A 24042-nucleotide genomic window follows, 5' to 3' on the forward strand; every position below is an offset into this window, starting at 1 on the left:
AGGAGAAGCTGAGGAGATTGGGTTTGTACTCGTTGGAGTTTAGAAGGATGAGGGGGGATCTTATGGAGACTTATAAGATAATGCGGGGGCTGGATAGGGTGGAGGCGGAGAGATTCTTTCCACTTAGTAAGGAAGTTAAAACTAGAGGACACAGCCTCAAAATAAAGGGGGGTCGGTTTAAGACAGAGTTGAGGAGGAACTTCTTCTCCCAGAGGGTGGTGAATCTCTGGAATTCTCTGCCCACTGAGGTGGTGGAGGCTACCTCGCTGAATATGTTTAAAGCGCGGATGGATGGATTCCTGATCGGTAAGGGAATTAAGGGTTATGGGGATCAGGCGGGTAAGTGGTACTGATCCACGTCAGATCAGCCATGATCTTATTGAATGGCGGGGCAGGCTCGAGGGGCTAGATGGCCTACTCCTGCTCCTATTTCTTATGTTCTTATGTTCTTATGTGTTCTTTGCATTTAATAACCTTCCTGTATTTTGAGTTCGTTGTTGGTGCTTCATGTTGGTTGGAATTAATTTATTCTCTGCAATCACTCCAATGTGTTGCTACTCAGTCTTTGGACTTTCCACCATAGTTCCAAAAGATCTCACTTAACCTTTTTTGCACTGGAAAGAACGTATTTACGCTGTCCAGCGGCTTAGTCTTTGGGCTACCATTCGCCATGACACTGATGGTTTTCTCAAGGACTCCTGCACTACCTACTTTGATGCCCTGTCCCCCAGTCAAACCTTTATTTTCTTCCCTCCTATTCACACATTGTTGTATAACCGCCCCCCCCCCCCCATCTTTTTGTCCCTTAAAATCAATCGGTACAAATGCTGCACAACTGGTTTAGTCATCCATCATCATGTCTGCCTGGGCCCTATCAAGAGCTATTGCATCCTGGTCTCATCTACAAGATGGTCCTGGAGAGCAATGCTAACCCTATCAACACAGTGGCACAGTGGTTAGCACTGCTGCCTCAGAGCTCCAGGGCCCCGGGTTTGGGTCACTGTCTGTGTGGAGTCTGCACGTTCTCCCCATGTCTGCGTGGGTTTCCTCCGGGTGCTCCAGTTTCCTCCCACACGCCAACAGGCGTGCTGGTTAGGTGCATTGGCCATGTTAAATTCTCCCTCAGTGTACCCGAACAGGCGTCAGAGTGTGGCAACTAGGAGATTTTCACAGTAACTTCATTGCAGCGTTAATATAAGCCTACTTGTGACACTAATAACTAAACTTAAACTACTCTCCCTTCCTCCTGCTGAACAACTCTCACCCACCTAGATTCTATCTTCTGGTGCCAAATGTCTCCTTTATCCTCTCTCCCTTGCCTTCTTTTCCAGCTTTGCCTCCAACAACAACAACAACTGCTATCATTGGTTTTAAATGGAGTTTCCAAGTGGTTCCTTGTAGCTTAAATTCTACACCTGTAATAAAATTTAGCACAGCCATTATTAAATGACTGTTATCATTTGATATCTCGGAAAGTACTTTGAATTGTGTGTTTCTTGTGTTGTTGAGTGGAACCGGGGATCTGAGGAACTTCCCCCTCGCCCCTGGCAGGGTATAGGGATGGCCTCGAGTGTGTGGATCTTCACATAGTCTGTGCTTCTGTCCACAGCCAGCCTTCGTTATTTGAAAAGCGATGGGAAGCCACATGTGACCACGTTTCACAATGTCCTGCTGGCAGATGGGAAACGCCATGCGGTTCTAGTACAGATAAAGGGGCTGCAGCACGGGCCTACCATAGCTGAGCTCTACGTGGACTGTACGCAGGCAGGCGTAGCCCACAACTTACCAACCATGTTCGCAAGCATGCCACAGAATGCAGACTCCGTCGAAATCCGAACCGTCCAGAGAAGAGCACAGGTGTGTATAGAAAAATCTATTCAATTATAAATGCTACATGTTCCGACCGAGTGAGGAGGAGTGAACTGATTCCCTATTCTCCCACTCCATGTTTGACAGTAACAGGGCTTAATGTGAATTTAGAGAGGATGAGTGGGATTTTATTGTCTCGCTTGATCCAAAACCGTGAAATCCCACCTGAGGTCAATGGACCTTCCCATTGTCCACCCCTCGCCCGCTCCGATTCCCGTGGCGAGCGGCAGTAAAATTCTGCTTTTCTAAGGTTAAACAAAGAACAAGATGAGTTCATTGAAATTATTTCCCAAGCTAAGAAAAAACTAGGTTAATCACAACCACCATTCATATGTCACACACTTTCATTTGGGCTCACGCACATGCCAATACAGGTGGCAGAGTAAGAGGGTTTTTACAGTTCGTGAAAACATAAAACAAAGGAGTGTACAGTTAGCTGTTCTTAGGCTTCTCTTGATGTGATGATGTTGCTTTGTGGGTGTTTTGTTCAGTTGTCTAGAGCTGTTTTTCATGTTTTATTCCCAAAAGGTCTCAACTTGCAGTAGATTTTTCTTCTCAGGATGGTTACTTTGCAAAACCGGGTACAATGGCCCATAACTTCCTGGCTCCCCAGTGTCAGATTTGGGGAATACCCCAATGATGTGCCGAGGAATCCCTTTTGGAGGTTCTCAGGTAAGGGTTTGTTTACACAGCAATTGTCCAGAAGCACTCGCTTCCCTGGGCAATTGCGATGTGCTGGGAACCATCCAACAAAGTAATTTAAATCACTAAATTTGGGTGGTTCTGTCAGTTTTACACTCATAGTTACTCTGAAAGAGTCTGAAGGAAATAAAGCACCTCTAGTTTCTGAGTAACTATTTGAAAGACCCAGACCAAGCCCCGCACGGGACAACGCCACAGCCCAAACATCCAGGACACTCCCCACCCTGCCACCTTCCACTAAGCACACCCCTTCCAAACTATCCCACACCCCCCCCCCACCCACACAGTATTCCCCACCCTCCTTGACCTGACTCCGACCCGAGCCTCACCCATGACACACCCCCTTGTCCTTCCTGACCCCCACACATCCAAATGGACCCCCACCCCTCGACCCCACCAAGCCAGACCCCACCCAACCCAACTCAACCCACACCTTGCACCCCGATATCCGACTCCACCGATGTCTGAACCCGTCCACCTCCTGATGTCCGACCCGCCCCCAATGTCTGACCCCTGAGTCCCCAGCCCCCCCGATGTCCGGCCTCCGCCTAATGTCTGACCGCTGACTCTCCAGCCTCCCAATGTCCGAACCCTCACCCCCCCCAAAATCTCTTCCACTTACCTTGGACATTTACCTTCCCCCTGGCCTGTTATTTTCAATGGGACCTGTAAACTCAGCTGTTTTAGGGCAGCTAGAGCTGTAAAAATGGGGCACATCCTCCTTCGCTCTGTTTCTTTTCGACTCTGACGCTGGACCCAGGGACCTGTTATGCTGCTAAATCTCAGCCGACCTGAGTCAGGAAGGTCTGCTGAGGCAGGCACTTAATAAATATTAGCACAGCTAAGTGGGGACAGAGTGGCAATCCAATGCTGACTGCCACTCTGAGGAAGTTATAGCCCAATACCTCCAAGAGAGACAGAGAGGCACACAACTTCCAACAGCCTCTGTTCAGAATGGCATATTTTGATTTGATTTGATTTGATTTATTATTGTCACATGTATTAACATACAGTGAAAAGTATTGTTTCTTGCGCGCTGTACAGACAAAGCATACTGTTCATAGAGAAGAAAAGAAGAGGGTGCAGAATATAGTGTTGCAGTCATAGCTAGGGTGTAGAGAAAGATCAACTCAGTGTGAGGTAGGTCCATTCAAAAGTCTGATGGCAGCAGGGAAGATGATGTTCTTGAGTCGGTTGGTACGTGACCTCAGACTTTTGTATCTTTCTCCCGACGGAAGAAGGTGGAAGAGAGAATGTCTGGGGTGCGTGAGACCCTTGGTTATGCTGGCTGCTTTTCCAAGACAGTGGGAAGTGTAGACGGAGTCAATGGATGGGAGGCTGGTTTGAGTGATGGACTGGGCTACATTCACGACCCTTTGTAGCTCCTTGCAGTCTTGGGCAGAGCAGGAGCCATACCAAGCTGTTTTAGTTCTTTAGTTCTCTCTCTCCCTCTTGGTAAGCTTTCCTCAAAATGTCGTGTTGGCTGCTGTATACTCCACAGAAATTCTATTAGTTCATGTCTGCTGCAGTTATTGTTCAGAATAGGCCATTGCATTTTGATGTCTCATCCCAGAAACATTTAAAAAGTTTCAGAATGGTTTGAAGGCAACAGGGTTTGGGGTCTTTGACACTACCCAGGGATAGAGTGTTTGTTTTTCATCCCACTTGGTGCAATGCAAAATTATGTGTATTGGCACAGCGTGGGCAACCTTCTGTAGACACTGTCACAGAGTTTTTAAATCCAGCCAGAAAAATAAATAAGTAATTGTATTTTTAAAAGGTACATCCTCATAACATACAATCCATTTCCACAGATTGGGGAGCGGGGACACGGTTTACATGTCAAGTAAAGTGTTCCATTCAAATGGGATCATTTTTTTCTAGAAAGCCATAGATTGGTGATCGGAATTATCAACAAACAACCTCATCAATGGTTAGATTAAATTTAGGGTGATATCTTTCAGTTCACCATTATATTTATGATGCTAATGCAACACCATATTATTGAAAGGAAAATCATTTTTAGGAACTTGTTGCATTGAACAGGGCAGCTGAGAAATTTGATCACGGATATCAGCTTCGGTCTATATAGGGGGAAGCTTATTAAAATGCACCACCCGCCATATTGGACTGGGCTCCTCCATAGGCATCCAGGGCATTGCCAGAAGAGTTAAAAACCATCACTATAATATTTAAGAGTGCTGTGGTTTTTGTAGGATCGTTTTATAAAATTAGTCTGCCCCAACACCTGACTCATTACCTGACAAACTCATCTCTCAACTCATGGTGCTAATAGGCACTGGGGCTGAACCACTCCTTTCCAGTTTCTCCCTTTAGACTCCGCAAGTGCTTTTGCTAATTTTCCATATTCAACAACTGAATATTGACTACTCCCAAAAGTTAACTGGAGCTGGACGGCTTCTGTCTGGCACCAATCAGGAGTGATCTGGGAGAGTTGAAGGATAAGGGGAAACAGTGAAGAAAGGAGAAGCGGCTGGGAGAAGGAGGCAGAGGAGGAGACTACACAGGTCATACCCATGGTTGGTTTTTGGGGACCGTTTCTCCAACTACAGCAGTGGCTGAGGATAACTTAACTCTGTTACATGGCCCAGAAGGGATTAAACTACAAGTCATGGGCATAGAATCCCTACAGTACAGAAGGAAGTCATTCGGCCCATCGAGTCTGTACCGGCCACATCCCACCCAGGCCCTATTTCCATACCCCACACATTTACCCTGCTAACGCCCCTGACACAAGAGTCAATTTAGCATGGCCAATCAACCCGCACATCTCTGGACTGTGGGAGGAAACTGGGTCACCCGGAGGAAACCCACGCAGACACGGAGAGAAAGTGCAAACTCCACACAGACAGTGACCCAAGGCCCGAATTGAACCTGAGTTCCAGGGGTTGTGAGGCAGCAGTGCTAACCACTGTGCCACCATACCCCTACAGTGCAAGAATGAACAGATACTGGAGACGTTCGCAGTCAGGAATTTTCTGAGCCAAAACTCCTGTGTCGACCTTGACCTCATCAAGACAGCGCAGGGCATCAATCATAAAACATTCACCAATTATACTGACTCTGAGCTCCTCAAACTATCCAACTGCACTGCACTGAAGAGCTGGATTGAGACTTTTGTGTGGATTTTCTGACACTCTTCATAGAAGAGGATAATCCAACCCATTTCCAGGAAGATGTCCAGAGGACAAGAGAGAAACGTATTCTCCCCAAAGTGGAGAAGAATCAATTGGACCAACAAGTACTGACGCGCAACCATGATCCTTCATCACTGTGTGCACCTGCTGAGAAAGTGGAAGACAAAACTGAAGTGTTAGAATGTCCTGTACAATAATCATTCATCAACAGTGGTGATCCCTTTGTAAGTGTATCCACGCCTATCCATCCACAAGTGGTAGTTATGGACACAAACAGTCAAGCAAGTCCAGCACTAGAGACAGAACCAAACAAGACAATGTCCACCTCTTTCCCATTGGAAGACGCTGACATTACTGCTATACCAGGGTTGCTGGAATTTGAGGGAAAGTAAATTGTTGACCAAATGCCTCCACAACATTTCCGGTTCTGCCTAAAAATTATTTCCAGAGGCAGCAGTCCAGGATTACCCAAGAGTCCACAAACAAGAGGCTACAAGGAACCATCATTCTGAATGTAAAGAAGGACAGACAAAACTGTCAGAAAACATCAAGGTGCACTCAACAGACAAGGATGGGGAATGTATAAACATAAAGAAAAGCACAAACCCACCAGGTTCATTCATGAGAGAAAAACAAGGGATCGAGAGAGGTACAATAATGAGGAGGGGGGAAAGAGGATTAAGTCTAGATGTAGGTGAGAACCATTTATTATACATTCGGAAGAACCAGATCTTGAGAGTCAAACTGCCAATGCACCAGATACCACAACTCTTACCAAAGCCAAACTGGTTCAAAGCAAAGAGATCCAAAGAGAAATTGCTGATCTTAAAATTCTGACGAAAGCACAATCAGGAAGTGATGAATCCTCCGCTTGAATCTATGAAGTCAGAGACTTCAGGGGAGATGGAGTAATCAGTAAATAGAAATGTAAAATATATTTGGGTATGGACTTGGGGGGGGGGGGGTGGGGGTGAGGAGATGTAGTATTAGGGCGTTCGGTATTGAAAAGGTTAATGTGTGGTACTGGAGAAACAGTACCGCCCACATAACAATGTAAGCGAGACACATGACTAAATTGAGAAGAAGAAAGCTCGTGGCTCAGACTGAGGAACACCCAGCCTTGTATATCTCGACATAGTTATGTTCATCCAATAAACCAGTTATCATTCAGACTTATCTCTGCAATCATTCCTTAGCCAGTTACAACCAACGTACTACACTCATTACTACCAGCCAGCTGGCCTGGCTAGCTCTGTGCCATTGCCAAAGGCACTGGCAGAGTTGTTGCTGAGTCATCCTGACAATCTGCCATTGAACCAAGGCCACTCTCCTACAGTATGCCCACTAATCTGTGCCAGAATACAAGTATTACCTGATTCACTCAATTGTACCCAACAATTAATAGCTTTTACTTCATTGGATAAGATTGCTATGGAAACTGGAATTCATTAGGATTTTAAAGGTTAGGCAGGCTGTGATTTCTGCATACATTACAGGAGTGAGTTAATGCATATGGGCTGTCGGTGGAGAACCTTGCACACAATTTGAAAAATTAGCCTAATTTGTTCATGCGTAAATTAATTTATCTTATTATAAATGTCACATAGGGCAGGCAAAACATGCATGTTTTGAACTCCCATTTGAACTCCCAGCTGAAGCTTAAATTAGCAACCTGGAAATATCTTTTTCTGGACACCCAGGATTAATATCAGGGATTAGGATCCCAGGGGGATCCCAGCCGACTGATACCTGGCAATGGTGACGTTTGGTCTCTGATCTTTATGCGTCCACTGTTATCAAGTACAAAGAAGTAGCTGGTGTGGAGGGTTGCAGTGCAGTGATCTGTGCTCATCTTGTACCTGAGTGAATGGGACAAAGCAGTGTGACCTGGATCACATTTGCCAGAGGGTTGGCTGGGATCAGAATGACTGGGATCAGAGCAGCACCCACACAATGCCTGAGGACAATATTAGAGGTGTTCACCTCAGCTCAGCTCTGTGCAATTCCATTGAAGAGCACAGGAGCTGAGAACCTTATACGGCAATGTGGAATTTCATACATGCATCTGGGAAAAAGCCAATCTCCCATCCCTCATGCACACTGTCCTCTGCCTATGGCAAAGTTCTTGATATAATGACAGTTCAATGGAAGCTACCAAGACAAATGTGCTTTTGTTTATAAAGGTACAGTCAAATTGATGAAGACTCTCATCAGTCATGTAACATTGTTCACGAATAGCATTCTGCATATCCTGATGATGTTTTCTGAGGATCACACTATTGTCTGTGATACCCAGCTATGTCGCTCCCAGTGCCTCTGCCCTACACCTTTAATTGGCTTCTTCAGTTTGGCATCCACCCCAGTGATAATGATTCCATATATGGGGAGGATGCGTCCTTGCTTGGAGGCATACCACTGTCAGATATTTTTGTAGCAGCCTATGTATTGGTGTATATCTGTAATAGTGTGATGCGGGAGTCCAGTGGTCCCTAATTAATCAATGGAAAGGAGGAGGTAAAATTGTAGCACTGCTGTGAAAACATCAGATCACGTCTGATGTCAGCATTGTAATGACTGCACCTTTTCAATCTCTTCCAGGAAATAGGATGATAACGTTTCCAGCATTTTCTGTTCCTGTTTCTGCATCCACAGTAATGTGTTTTTATCTTATTTGATAACATTTGTGTCAGAATCTCTTGGACTTAACTGTTGGGTTTTCCTGATAAGCCGTTCTAGCCTGGCCATCATATACCCTGTCATGTCTTTTGTAGCTTTTCGACATCATTAAATCAGTTGTGGATTGCTTGCTAATATTCCTGGTAGTTCAGAGTGCGATCTCCTAATCTTCTTGCTCCAGACACCGCTCCCTGTATTGGAAAAGCTTCCTGTCACTCAGTTGTCCATTTCTATTGTCTCAGACTCTATAAAGTGTGCTGGGGCCTTGAAGTTTCTGATCAGTAAGGCTGGGTGAATTACCATGTTATCTTCCACAGGTTAAGTGCCTCATTTCCTGCTTGTTAAATGACACCGCTCACTATGTGTGTAATCTGATTGGGTGCCTTAATTTACAGCTGGCAGTAAATTCAGCTGCTATTCATTTTAACACGGTGACGTTCTACATGGGCAGTAATCAGGAGTAATTACTGCTGGAAAATGTCTACAGTGTCTGAATGCTTGCAAGTTAAAAACAGATTCCTAGTGTTGTTCCTTATTTTTAATAGGTCGTAAATAATGAAATGAGACATGAATAGTAATTCACCGATTACCATTTCCAGATGATAGGCCGGGATTGGAACCATATGAACTGACAGCGCAGAACGCGACAAGGCTGGAGCTTAGGCAGGCTGTTCAGATGGATTAAAGCCTGTTAGCAAAGCTTTATTAACATCACCTGAAACCTGAGATCAGGCACAATGTTCATAATTCAGCTCAGGTACTGACAGTGTTGGACTGCACTTTCAGTGGATTTTAAAGTGTGCATTGTGTTGTTGGCTTGGTGCCAAAATTTATTTGTTTTACTGAATTGCAATTTCAGTGAACAGAAGTGGCACCATGTTGTTGCACTGAATACAAAGGGGGAGTGGTGGAGCAGTGGTATTGTTGCTGGGCTAGTAATCCAGGGACCCAGAGTAATGACCCGGGTTCGAATCCCGCCATGGCAAATGGTGAAATTTGAATTCAATACAAGTCTGGAATTAAAAGATGACCATGAAACCATTCTTGGTTGTCATAAAAACTCATTTGGGTTCACTAATGTCCTGTAGGGAAGGAAATCTGCTGTCCTTACCTGGTCTGGCCTACGTATGACTCCAGACCCTCAGGAATGGGCAATACCCACATCCCATGAATAAATAAAAAAATTTCACCCCCTACTGCTTCATTTGAAAGCAGGGATGGGAGGCAAGTAAAATAAAGCATGTGGCCAGTCCATCACCTTCCCACCCGTTGCTGAGGCGACCCCCCATATTACGGGGGCCGCGAGTAAGTCAGGCAATCCGCCTGCCCTTAGGTTTATTGAGGCCCTTAAGTGGACAATTATCTTCCACTTAAGGGCTTCACTCCACCTTTGTCGTAATTTTTTGATCTGCGCAGAAAGGCAAGGGCATGGCTTTCACAGCATGGGCTGCTGATGGGCAGGAAAGGTCGGGGGTGGGTGGTCCCTCCTTTGAAGTCCTCTGTGTCCATCAAGGGCACCCCTCCCGAGTTGGTACCCCCCCCCCCCCCACCCCCTCGACCTGCCCACACAATCTGGATTTACCTGAATTCTGGTATCCATCTGCAGTTCTTTCTCGGCACAGTAAGTAGTCTCACAACATCAGGTTTAAATCCAATGGGTTTATTTGGTAGCACGAGCTTTCGGAACATTGCCCCTTCATCAGGTGAGTGAACGGTTCAGAAAGTGTGACATGAACCCAAGGTCCCGGTTGAGGCCGTCCTCGTGTGTGTGGAACTTGGCTATCAATTTCTGCTCAGCGATTCTGCATCTTGTTTTCCAAGGCGGCCTTCACGACACACGACAACGCAAAATCACTGAGCAGAAACTGATAGCCAAGTTCCGCACACATGAGGACGGCCTCAACCGGGATCTTGAGTTCATGTCACACTATCTGTAACCCTCACGACTTGCCTGGGCTTGCAAAATCTCACTAACTGTCCTGGCTGGAGACAATTCACACCTTTTTAACCTGTACCTAACCCTCTCTCCACTCGCATTGTCTGCACCTGTAAAGACTTGATTATCTGTTAAGACTTGCATTCCAACCATTACCTTGTAATTGAGTTTGTGTCAATATATGCCCTGTTTGTGAACCAAACTCTTCACTCACCTGATGAAGGGGCAATGCTCCGAAAGCTCGTGCTACCAAATAAATCTGTTGGACTTAAACCTGGTGCTGTGAGACTACTTACTGTGCTTACCACAGTCCAATGCCGGCAACTCCACCATCATGTTCTTTCTTGGGACTGCTTGTAGCTCCAGGAGTGGCCACTACTCACTTCTGGTGCTGTTGAGACTACAGAGCCACAGTCCAAGTGAATTCTGCCCCTGTTTCCTTCCAACCAATTGTTTGCATCTTCCTTTCGTCTCTCCCTACCTATGCCCAAAGTTCTACCAACCTGGTTCAGAAATGATTACAACTCCTACAGCCAAGGCTGGTGTGCTGCAGCGGGAAACCCAATAAGCATCGATGGCTCACTGGTTTTGTGCAAATGAGGCCTAAGGCTTAATCTCAACCAGACCAATATCTTGGGGGTTCATCAGGTTGCTGTTAGTAATGTCCATTTTGTGCTGGAGACTATTGCACGTTGAATTCCACCCCCCCCCCCCCCCCCCCCCTCCCCTCCCCAGGGAGCATTTATGTTACAGGGAAGAAGAGAGAGAGAGCGACTGGAGAAACAGAAAGAGGGTGGAGAGATATGTGGATGGAAATGTTACAATGACTCACCTTCTGATTGTTCTCTGGGTAGGTACATCTAGACAGGATCCATAACTTGTGTATGAAAATCCAAAAGGATAATAATGTGCTTTTCAGAAGGGAAAGCTTAAAAGAAAATGCCATTTTTCTTTAAGTAACACGTTTGAGTTATTTTCCCACAGACTGGCCTTTTGCTAAACAATGCGGCACAGTGGCACAGTGGTTAGCACTGTTGCCTCACAGCGCCAGGTATCCGGGTTCAATTCCCGGCTTGGGTGACTGTCTGTGTGGAGTTTGCACATTCTCCCCGTGTCTGCGTGGGTTTCCTCCGGGTGCTCTGGTTTCCTCCCACAGTCCAAAGATGTGCAGGTTAGGTGGATTGGCCGTGCTAAATTGCCCCTTAGTGTCAGGGGGAACTAGCTAGGGTAAATGGGTGGGATTGTGGGGATAGGGCCTAGGTGGGATTGTGGTCGGTGCAGACTCGATGGGCCAATTGGCCTCCTTCTGCATTGCAGGGATTCTATGCTTCTATGCTACTTGTCGTTCAATGGAAAAATCTCCAATATAACATTGCACTTTTATTTGTTACCACCAGGGGATGTCATTGCTTCACTTTCCTGTGATGCATAGTGGGAAGAATGCTATGACTATAACTCATACTCTAGTTGTCCCCAGAACTCAGGTTACCTAAAAGAGGCCAACATCGGTGACCTAAAAGAGCCCAGAGCTCAGGTTCCTGTCCTTTTTTGATCTAGTTCTGGAAACAACACTTGGTGGACATCTATTGAGAAAGGCTAAATCAAAGAAATGTAATACTGGGCTGCTTGTCAAGAAGAGAGTAATTTGGGCACGGTCAAGGTGTATTCCTAGAAGGAAGAAAGGTAGGACGAACAAATCCAGAGCTCACCGGATAACAAAAAGAGATAGAGATAAAGATGAAGAATAAAAAGTGAGTTTCTGATGGAGATCAGGTGGATAATGCAACTTAGAACCAGGCAGAATGTGGGAAGGTTCAGAGGGGAATTGAAGAAGTAAATCAGAGAAGCAAAGAGAGAGAATGAGAAGAGACGAGGAACAAACATAAAAGGGAATCCAAAAGTCTTCTATAGGCGTATAAATAGTAAAAGAATGGTAAAAGGAGGATTCAGGTCAATTAGGGATTTACACATGGAGGTTGGGGGCATGGCTGAGGTATTGAATGAATACTTTGCGTCTGTTTTTCCCAAGACACTTGAAGGGTTTAAAATTGATAAGGAGGAAGTATTGGATAGACTGTCTATACTTCAAGCTGATAAGGCATCAGGACCAGATGAAATGCTTCCAAGGATACTGAGAGAAGTGAAAGTGGAAATTGTGGATGCATGGGCCATGATTTTCCCGTCTTCCGTAGACTCAGGAGTGATACCAGAGGACTGGAGAATTGCAAATGCTGCGTCTTTGTTCAGAAAAGGGTGTAAAGCTAAGCCCAGCAACTACTGGACAATCAGTTTAATCTCAGTGGGGGGGAAATGATAAATCAGGCCAAAAGTAATCGGCACATGGGCAAACGAGGGCTAAGGAAGGCAAGCCAGCACTGACCTTTTGAGGGAAATTTGTGTTTAACTTGCTTGAGGTTTTTGATGAGGTAGCAGATAGGTTGATGAAGATGGTGTGGTGTACATGAACTTTCAAAAGGTATTTGATAATGTGCCGCACATCAGACTTGTGAGCCAAGTTAGAATTCATGGAATGAGAGGGACAGTCGCAACTTGGATACGGAATTGGCTGAGTGACAGGAAACAAAGAATGGTGGATGTTTATTAGACTGGAAGAAGGTTTATACTAGGGTTCCCCAGGGGTCAGTGTTAGGATCCTTCTCTTCCTGATGATATTAATCACCTTGACCTGGGCGTACAGAGCACAATTTACAAATGATGCAAAACATAGTGATATTAAGGCAGCGCGGTGGCACAGTGGTTAGCACTGCTGCCTCACAGTGCCAGGGACCCGGGTTCGATTCCCGGCTTGGGTCACTGTCTGTGTGGAGTTTGCATGTTCTCCCCGTGTCTGCGTGGGTTTCCTTCCACGGCCCAAAAGATGTGTGGGTTAGGTGGATTGGCCATGCTAAAATTGCCCCTTAGTGTCAGGGGGTAGCTAGGGTAAATGCATGGGGTTATGGAAATAGGGTCTTGGTGGGATTGTGATTAGTATAGGCTCGATGGACCGAATGGCCTCCTTCTGCACTGTAGGATTCTATGATTCTATGGATTGTGAACTTGAAGGGGATAATATAGAACTGCAATAGGACACAGGCAGGTTGGTGGAATGGGTACACAAGTAACAGATTAAATTTAATGCAGAGAAGTGTCAAGTGATTCACTTTCGTAGAGAGACAAAATAAAAGGGTGCAATTCTAAATGTGGGCACAGGAGCAGAGGGTCCTGGGTGTAAATGTGCATAAATCATTGAAGGTGGCAGCTAGTTTGCAAGAGCCGTTAACAAAGCATTCAGCATCCTGAGCTTTCTCGATAGGGGAACAGGTACAAAAGCAAGATGGTTATGTTAAAACTATAAAATACTGCCTTGTCCTCAGCTGGAGCATAGCATTTCAGTTCTGGGCACCACACTTAAGGAAGGATGTGAAGACTTTAGGAAGGGTGCAGAAAAGAATCATGAGAATGGATCCAGGGATGAGGAACTTCATTAAGTAGAAAGAAGTTGGGGCTGTTCTCCTTGGAGAAGAGAAGATCGAGAGGAGATTTGATGGAGGTGTTCAAAATACTGAGGAGTGTGAACAGAGAAGCTAGGGAGAACCATTCCCATTGATGGAAGGATCACAAACCAAAGGTTTAAGGTAATTGGCAAAAGAAGCAACGGTGACTCTGTACTTGTAGCCTCTGCAAACGTTTTATTTTACAGTTCCTATCGCCTTGTATCGTACCATAAACATATTGAGGAGATGCAGCCGTCACTTGAAAATATATCATTCTGAATTGTATTAAAGTATGCTGTTTTTGTTCTTTGTAGGATGCTGTTCAGGAGATGAAACTTGTTCTGGGAGGGCCTATCTCTAAAGTGGCAGCACTGCAGGATTGCATGTTGCAGCAAAGTGATTCTGCTGGAATTGGAGGTAAGAACAAAGAAAATTACAGCGCAAGAACAGGCCCTTCGGCCCTCCAAGCCTGCACTGACCATGCTACCCGACTTAACTGAAACCCCCTACCCTTCCGGGGATCATATATTCCCATCCTATTCAAGACGCCCCTTAAAAGTCACTATCATATCCGCTTCCACTACCTCACCCAGCAACGAGTTCCAGGCACCCACCACCCTCTGTGTAAAAAATCTGCCTCGTACATCTCCTTTAAACCTTGCCCCTCACACCTTAAACCTGTGCCCCCTAGTAATTGACTCTTCCACCCTGGGAAAAAGCTTCTGACTATCCTCTCTGTCCATGCCTCTCATAATCTTGTAGAATTCTATCAGGTCGCCCCTCAACCTCCGTCGTTCCAGTGAGAACAAACCAAATTTCTCCAACCTCTCCTCATACCTGATGCCCTCCATACCAGGCAACATCCTGGTAAATCTTTTCTCTACCCTCTCCAAAGCCACTCCATCCTTCTGGTAGTGTGGCAACCAGAATTGTGGCAAACAACATGACATTCACAGCTACGGGGAGAACATGCCATCCAAGAAACGTAGAAGCATAATCCATTGTGTCCGCGCTGTCTGAGAGTTAAACGCTTGAATGCCACCCTCCAGCTCTTAGTCCCTAACCCTGTAGGTTGCAGCATCTCAAGTGATTTTTTATTGTGATGATGGTTTCTGTCTCCACCACCCTTTCAGGTTCTGAACCCCAGTCTCCACCAGCATCTGGGTGAAAAAATTGCTCAACTCCCCTGTAATCCTTATACCACTAACTTGAAACCCACAGAGCCTTGGTTATTTGCTTCACAGCCTGGGATACATTTCATCTGGTCTTGGTGATCTATCCACTTTCAAGGATGCTAGACACCTTAACATTTCCTCCCACAGTGTGTGTGTCCCATTCAATATTTCACATGCCTCCTCCATAACTAGAATACTTCATTCCTCTTCTTTTGTGCAAATAGATTAAAAGTATTCACTAAGAGACATGACTTGCACCTTCACATATAAATTACCTTTTCTGTCTGTAATTGGCACTACTTTTTTCCTTAGTTATAGAATCATAGAATCACTACAGTGCAAAAGAAGGCCATTCGGGCCATCAAGTCTACACCAACTCTCCAATAGAGTATCTTTCCCAGGCCAGTTCCCTGCCTTAACCATGTAACCTCATACATTTACCATGCTAATCCCCCTAACCTGCACATTTTGGGACACTAAAGGACAATTTAGCATGGACAATCCACCTAACCCGCACATCTTTGGACTGTGGGAGGAAACTGGAGCACCCGGAGGAAACCCACGTAGACCACGGGCAGAATGTGCAAACTCCACACAAACAAGGCTGGAATTGAACCCAGGTCCCTGGCGCTGTGAGGCAGCAGTGCTAACCACTGTGCCACCGTGCCACCCCATCATAGTTATAGGCTTACTCTTTATAAATTTATAAAACATCTTTGGGATTCTCTTTGATTTTATTCACCAATATTTTTTCATGTTCTCTCTTTGCTTTCCTAATTTTTTACTTAATTTTCTGTTGTATTTATCTTCTAGTGTCTGACATAGCTTTCTTTTAGTGCCTTAACTTTATCTTTTTGCTCTTTGACAAGCAGTTGGACCTAGATTTAAGCCTTCCACCCTTTTCCTTTCTGGGAATATATTTATAATATATTCAATTGCTCATTGATCGAGCAGCTGAAGATAGAACATAGAACATTACAGCGCAGTACAGGCCCTTCGGCCCTCAATGTTGCGCCGACCAGTGGAACCAATCTAAAGCCCCTCTAACCTACACTATTCCAATATCATCCATATGTTTATCCAATAACCATTTGAATGCTCTTAATGTTGACGAGTCCACTACTGCTGCAGGATAGGGCATTCCACGCCCTTACTACTCTCTGAGTAAAGAACCTATATCTCTCACCCCTCAATTTAAAGCTATGTCCCCTCGTGCTAGCCAACACCATCCGAGGAAAAAGGCTCTCACTATCCACCCTATCTAATCCTCTGATCATCTTGTATGCCTCTATTAAGTCACCTCTTAACCTTCTCTCTAACGAAAACAACCTCAAGCCCCTCAGCCTTTCCTCATACGATTTTCCCACCATACCAGGCAACATCCTGGTAAATCTCCTCTGCATCCTTTCCAACACTTCCACATCTTTCCTATAATACGGCGACCAGAACTGTACGCAATACTCCAAATGCGGCCGCACCAGAGTTTTGTACAGTTGCAGCATGACCTCCTGGCTCAGAAACTCAATCCCTCTATCAATAAAAGCTAACACACCGTACGCCTTCTTAACAACCTTATCAACCTGGGTGCCAACTTTCAGGGATCTATGCACATGGACACCCAGATCCCTCTGTTCATCCACACTACCAAGTATCTTACCATTAGCCCAGTACTCTGTATTCCTGTTACTCCTTCCAAAGTGAATCACCTCACACTTTTCCGCATTAAACTCCATTTGCCACTTCTCAGCCCAGCTCTGCAGCCTATCTATGTCCCTCTGTAACCTGCCACTTCCCTCCGCACTGTCTACAACTCCACCGACATTAGTGTCATCCGCAAATTTACTAATCCATCCTTCCACGCCCTCATCCAGGTCATTAATAAAAATGACAAACAGCAGTGGTCCCAAAACAGATCCCTGCGGCACACCACTAGTAACTGAACTCCAGGATGAATATTTCCCATCAACCACCACCCTCTGTCTTCTTACAGCTAGCCAATTCCTGATCCAAACCACTAAATCACCCTCAATCCCATGTGTCCATATTTTCTGCAAAAGCTTACCATGGGGAACTTTATCAAACGCTTTGCTGAAATCCATATACACCACATCAACCGCCTTACCCTCATCCACCTCTTTGGTCACCTTCTCAAAGAACTCAATAAGGTTTGTGAGGCACGACCTACCCTTCACAAAACAAAGATTGATGGGTCGATGGATAATGTGTCCCAAATGCCTTTTTCACCAGCCCCTAACATCTTTGTCTTCAGAGATTTATGGACAAACACACCAAAAAGTTAAAAGTTTATTTATTAGTCACAAGTAAGGCTTACATTAACGCTGCAATGAAGTTACTGTGAAATTCCTCCAGTCACCACAATCTGGTGCTTGTTCAGGTCAATGCACCTAACCAGCACGTCTTTCAGACTGTGGGAGGAAACCGGAGCACCCAGAAGAAACCCACGCAGACATGGGGAGAACTTGCGAATTCCACACAGACAGTGACCCAAGCCTTGAATCGAACCCGGGTTCCTGGCGCTGTTAGGTAGCAGTGCTAACCACCATGCCACTGTGCCGCCAAGGTCCATTTGTCCCTCAGAACTTCCTAGTGTCATGCTATTCATTAAATACTTCCTTGTCAAATTACTCCTGCCAAAGTGTATCACCTCACACTTTCCAGGGTTAAATTCCATCTGCCACTTATCTTCCTATCTAACCATCCCATCTATATCTTCCTGTAGCCCAGGACACTCCACCTCACTCTTAATCACCCGGCCAATCTTTGTGTCATCTACAAGCTTGCTAATCCTACGCCCCCACATAGTCATCTATGTTGTTTATAAAAATGACGAATAATAGGGGACCCAGCACAGATTCCCTTGCTACACCACTGGACACTGGCTTCCAGTCACTAAAGCAGCCTTCTGTCACCACCCTCTGTCTCCTACAACTGAGCCAATTTTGAAATCACTTTCTTAAATTACCCTGTATTTCATGTGCATTTGTCTCCGATGTGGGAACTTGTCAAAAGCTTTGCTGAAATCCGTATAAACCACATCAACACTAGTTGTCCATGTTTGGAATGAAGCTGTAATGAGGTCAGGAGCTGTGCTGAGTCTTGGACGAATCCAAATTGAGTGTAAGTGAGCTGAAAGCCAATTTAGGCCAAAGATCTGAGGTTGACTGAAATTTGTCCAAATGCCAGTCATACAATGGAGGCAGCCTCCCAGCAGCAGAGCAGCATCATGTTAACCACCCATTACCCCCACGCTGTCAACATACCAAAATGGCCATAGCTGTGACCACAGACTTCCCTGCAGAATGCATCTCCCACTACAATGGTGGCCACATGGCTGTGGCCACAGTTTGCTTTGAAAAATGATGAAGATGGCTGAGAGGACCCATCCATCTTTAAGTGCCCCCCCCCCCTCTCCTTCCTAATACATCAGCAGTGTCCACCTTTAACAGTGGGGTTACAGCTCTATATGCTGAGAGTTTCCCATTAGCTCTCCAGGGATAGGAGTATGGCCACTGATCTTAATTGCATGGTGAGCGTGCTCTCTGGCCACTGATTGGCCATATCTTTTCAAACTGTGTTTCAATGTTAGCTGCTAAATCTGTGCGGTGTCAAGACTCAGAAATGCCCCTGACATCGGGGTCTTGGAATGGAAATTCAGCCCTTTGTTTCAACTAAAAATTAACAAGTGGATATTGGGACGGCACTGTGGCACAGTGATTAGCACTGCTGCCTCACACTGCCAGATGCCCCCAGGTTCCGGCCTTGGGTGATTGTGTGGAGTTTGTGTGGTCACCTCATTACAGGAAGGATGTGGAAAAGATTAAAAGGGTGCAGAGGAGATTTACAAGGATGTTGCCTGGATTGAGTGGCATGCCTTATGAGGATAGGCTGAGGGAGCTTGGTCTTTTCTCCTTGGAGAGACGTAGGATGAGAGGAGACCTAATAGAGGTATATAAGATGTTGAGAGGCATAGATCGGGTGGACTCTCAGAGGCTTTTTCCCAGGGTGGAAATGGCTGCTACGAGAGGACACAGGTTTAAGGTGCTGGGGGGTAGGTACAGGGGAGATGTTAGGGGGAAGTTTTTCACACAGAGGGTGGTGGGCAAGTGGAATCGGCTGCCGTCAGTGGTGGTGGAGGCGAACTCAATAGGGGCTTTTAAGAGACTCCTGGATGAGTACATGGAGCTTAATAGGATGGAGGGTTATAGGTAGGCCTAAAAGGTAGAAATATGTTCGGCACAACTTGTGGGACCGAAGGGCCTGTTTTGGGCTGTAGTTTTCTATGTTTCTATGTTTCTTTCCCCATGTCTGCATGGGTTTCCAGGTGCTCCAGTTTCCTCCCACAGTCCAAAGATGTGCAGGTTAGGTGGATTGGCCATGCTAAATTGCCATTAGTGTCCCAAAAGGTGTAGGTTGGGGGGAATTAGTCAAGGTAAATGCATGGGATTATGACGATAGAGTGGAGGGAGGGGGCTCGTTCAAGAGTTGGTGCAGATTCAATGGGCCAAATGGCCTCCTTCTGCACTATAGGGTTCTGTGGTCAGTTTATTTTTAAAAAATGATTCTGGAAATGCTTTGATTTGCCTGCTGGAAATTGGTTGCTGTGGTGGGGGCGGCTGGAGATTTCTATGTGAGACTGGCCTCCACCATCATCATCTTTGTGATCTCGATCTATATCTACCCCAAATAGGAATCCAAGATAACCAACTCTCTTTATCTTGCAGGTGACACAGGAAAACTTTTGGTTACCCGGATGACGCAACTCAATCAGTTACTTGAGGAAATGAAACAGCTTCTCAGACAACAGGTAACGCAAATGTCCCACTCTGTAAGTAAGGTATGTCATTAAGCACCTTCGGTCCAAATACCTGTAGAGGGATCACATCCCAATGTAAGTGCTGGGTTGTGCCCACCACCAACCTCTACCGCCAACCCCGACACATTTAACAACATCCTTACTGTGACTGCCATGGCATGTGCCCGTGCAACTAGAGATGCATGTTGAGTGTTCACCTGATGCGGAGGTTGCGAATATAATGGACTGTACATGGTCTGAGGTGTAAAGTTAAAGAACTGCCCTCTTGACCCCCTTTGCAAGGAGACCCTTTACAAATCCTTCGGATTGTGAGGGTCCGGTCACAATCTTTGGCCTGGGCATCCAAGTGTGCCCCCAGCCATAGCTTAGCTGCTTGATATGCCTACTCTTGCTGATGAAGCAACCAGCTAATAGGGAGCTGGTGGTATGCAAGCCCCTGATGTTGGCAGTCCTCCAAACTGACCCAGCCCATGCCTCTGCCACTCGTCTTGTATGGGGTGGGTGGAGATTCCACCCCCTTACAAGGCTCAAGGAATCCAAGACTCCACTGGCTCCCAGTCTAACTTACGGCTTCACTCCCCTGGGCTTACACTGACAGCGTAGCAGGATGGTGGCAAATTTTAACTTTGAGCTTCAGTATCAGTTTGTGAGATCTTGGGCTGAACTATCCCCCACAGAGGTGGGAAACCGGACTCAGGGCTCTTTTCATGCCCCAAGCCTGTCTCTGGGGGGGAAACTGATTCAACTCAAGCCTTTCATGTGGGTGACCCTTTCATTGGAATGTCTAACGAAGGGTGGAAAACGGGGTCTATTGTTTTAAAAATGTCGCTAAAACAAGACCAAAAAACAGTCAGTTTACCACTGGGGAGGGGTGGGAAGTCTCTCTACAGGGCGTCCTTTGGTTGTACCTTTCCAAGGCCAACAATGAGGACTCTAGGCCAAGAGTCATTTAGCGTACCTGCTTCCAGATAGTTAAGTATACTGGAGTAAACTGGAGGCCATTCGGAAAATCCCAGTCCGCCTCCTCACTTTACTTTCACGAGGCTTTTAACAAACCTCATCGACTGTCTGACTGGTGGAACAGGTGCCTTCCTGTGCCCCAAATCCACATCAGCTCAGGGAGCAGCGTCAGAAAGCTGTCGCACTGGCCAGCCTTCTCATTTTCAGGCTCCGTCCGGCCCTGTTCTGAAACCGGCGGGACTGGAAAATTCAGCCCTTTGCATCAGGAAAGCTGTGTGGCTCATAATGCAGCGACCCAGGCCGGAATCTTACCATTCTTCACGCTGGCGGGATTCTCCCATCCCGCTGCAGTGAACGGAGCCTGTTGGCTGGCCGCCAATTCTCCGACCACATTGCAGTGGGAGCGTGGCGGGAACGGGCGGTAAGCTGGCGCTCCCAGAGTGCAAACACATGGGAACGTGCCCTTTGCTTCCCTCTTTCAGTCTGGTCGAGTCTCTTTCCTCTTGTGACCAGCCGGGCCTTGGCTCTTTCACACAAAGGGAGTGAAGTTGATGCTGAGAGAAACAACCAGCTATGTATGGAGAATTAAATCATCAGGAAGCAGATTCAACCGTCACTTTCAGAAGAAAATTGGAAAGCAGCTGAAGAGAAAAACATTTTGCAGGGCGATGGGGAAACAGTGGGTGGGAATGGGAACAGGGGAGTTGTTCTTGCAGAGAGCCAGCACAGGTACAATGGGCTGAATGGCCTCCTTCAATGCTGTAATCATTCTATGATTAGTGTTCAGTAACAGGAAGGATCAAATCAAGATGATACACATTTTGCTGAAAGTTCTCTCATGTGTTACTTTTAACACTGATTAAGTGAGGCATGAAATCTGCCGCGATTTCATTTCCTGAGTGCATTCCCGCAACATCTTTCTTCAGGAAATCTAAACACCACCTAAGTCCCTATTTCGGGAAGTGTTACTAACTGAGAAGCGAGCTGGATTATGCAATGTACCAAGCTGTTACAAATATACAGATCTGGGACTGCTTAAAGCCAAGCTACCTGCTGCCACACAAGTGCTAATGAAAAGGCTGAAACCTGGCTACTTTCAGCAAAAGAGGGCTGGGGTAAAAGGTATATTTAAGGTGTTAATATCAGTCAGTAGCATCATTCTGGGAAAATAGGAGCAACATACTGCAGATTCTGGAAATTTTTAAGTTTAAAGTTTATTTAATAGTGTCACAAGTAGGTTTACATTAACACTGCAATGAAGTTACTGTGAAAACCCCCTAGTTGCCACACTCCGGCGCCTGTTCGGGTACACTGAAGGAGAATTTAGCACGGCCAATGCACCTAACCAGCACGTCTTTCGGACTGTGGGAGGAAACTGGAGTGCCCGGAGGAAACACCCGCAGACACGGGGAGAACGTGCAGACTCCACACAGACAGTGACCCAAGCCAGGAGCCGAACCTGTGTCCCTGGTGCTGTGAGGCAGCAGCGCTAATCACTGTACCATGGAGGAAATCTGAAGAAATAAAGACAGAAATGCTGGAAAAACTCAGCTGTTCTGGAAGAATCTGTGGAGGGAGAGAAAATGGAGTTAACCTTTCAAGTCCGTAACTCTCTCCTTCAAGAGATAAAGAGAGGGAGAAACATGATGAATTATAGTCTAGTTGGACCAAGGAGCGGCACAGGCTTGGAGGGCCGAAGGGCCTGTTTCCTGTGCTGTACTGTTCTTTGTTCTTATATACTGTAATAGAGGGGGTGTAGCAGATGGAGCTGCGTAGAAGGTCAGTGATGGGTGGGAGCTAGGAGAGATTGTAACAAAGGTGGGAAGGTCACAAGACAGAGCAAAAGTTTATGGCAGTGGGAAGGACTCTAGAAGGTGGCTAGTCACAGCATAAAGGTATCAGAATGTGTTAATGGGAGAAACAAAAGTCAGCGCTCAGTGAATGTACAAAACAATAGATGGGAAATCTGATCTGGGGCTAAGGGGTTTGAAGGGGATGGATATCACATTTATTCACAACATTAGCAAAGATAGAAATTTTGACCTTTCGCCAGTGAGAAATGTTGCAGCAAATTGCTTCTAAAACAGGCAGAATATGGACTAGCCTGAGAATTACATAGTATTTTCTGGGGCAAAGTATCTAGGATAAGCCTGGAGTGTCGTATTCTGCCTCTTCCAGGCATCGTGGAATAATTCTGATCAGGGAAAGCGGGGGGGGGGGCGGGAGTTTCTCTATTACGCACCGTTCCAGTTCCCCGTCCCCCGTTGTAAAGTTTTTTAAAGTTTATTTATTAGTGCCACAAGTAGGCTTACATTAACACTGCAATGAAGCTATTGTGAAAATCCCCTGGTCGCCACACTCCAGCGCCTGTTCGGGTACACTGAAGGAGAATTTAGCACGGCCAATGCACCCTAACCAGCACGTCTTTCAGACTGTGGGAGGAAACCGGAGCACCCGGAGGAAACCCATGCAGACACGGGGAGAACGTGCAGACTCTGCACAGACGGTGACCCAAGCCGGGAATCGAACCCGGATCCCTGGCGATGTGAGGCAGCAGTGCTAACCACTGCGCCACTGTGCCTCCCGTAATGTGAGACAACCCCCCCCCCCCCCCCCGTCCCCGTCCCCCCGTCCCCGTCCCCCCGTCCCCGTCCCCCCCCCCCCGCCAAAAATCCAACAGTCCCACCAATCATACAGCTACAGGTAAGTAACCCTGCAGGCACTGGCTGCTTATTGTCCATTATGGGCATCCAATGCTCTATTCCACTGGCAATTGATCGCATATTGATGCACTGATATTTGGGATTTTAATATGTGTGGCGTCGTCGGACTGTGTGAGCTCCAGCCCTTACAGCAAGCTGCCTGAGGGAGGGTCCGCCAGCCGTTTCTCGGGCTGCATTCCCATCTGCTCAGGATGGTACCTGTGGCTTCCAAATCTGTGCTGCACAGATGGTTGCTGCGGTTACGTGGCCAGGCAGCAACACAACAGTTCCTGTGCAGGCCGCCACACTGCTCGGCCCCTTTAAGCAACCGTGACATATAAAAAAATTAAATGGGCCACGCACCTAAACAAATCACCCACGCAGTGCAAAGTAAAAGTACCTTGCTCACTGGATCTGGCTACAGTTGCAGGAGCAAGTGATGGCCTTCGAGCGCAGAATATGGACTAGCCTGAGAATGTTAGATTGCTGACCCAGAAGTTTATTGTTATTTCTATTTCTGGTTTGAGAGCTTCAGT

General features: G+C 46.3%; 1 protein-coding gene across 2 annotated transcripts in view; it reads left to right on the plus strand.

Moving 5' to 3' along the window:
* The window catches only part of thbs4a (thrombospondin 4a), a 131103-nt gene that overhangs the window by 24633 nt on the left and 82428 nt on the right, over positions 1-24042 (plus strand). For both annotated transcript variants that reach the window (XM_078214983.1, XM_078214984.1), the window contains exons 4-6: positions 1610-1857; positions 14150-14252; positions 19753-19835. In XM_078214983.1, the coding sequence (XP_078071109.1) occupies positions 1610-1857; positions 14150-14252; positions 19753-19835 (434 nt within the window). The remainder of the gene's footprint in view (positions 1-1609; positions 1858-14149; positions 14253-19752; positions 19836-24042) is intronic.

The sequence above is a fragment of the Mustelus asterias genome, chromosome 6 (assembly GCF_964213995.1).
Source record: "Mustelus asterias chromosome 6, sMusAst1.hap1.1, whole genome shotgun sequence".
Taxonomy (NCBI): Eukaryota; Metazoa; Chordata; class Chondrichthyes; order Carcharhiniformes; family Triakidae; genus Mustelus; species Mustelus asterias.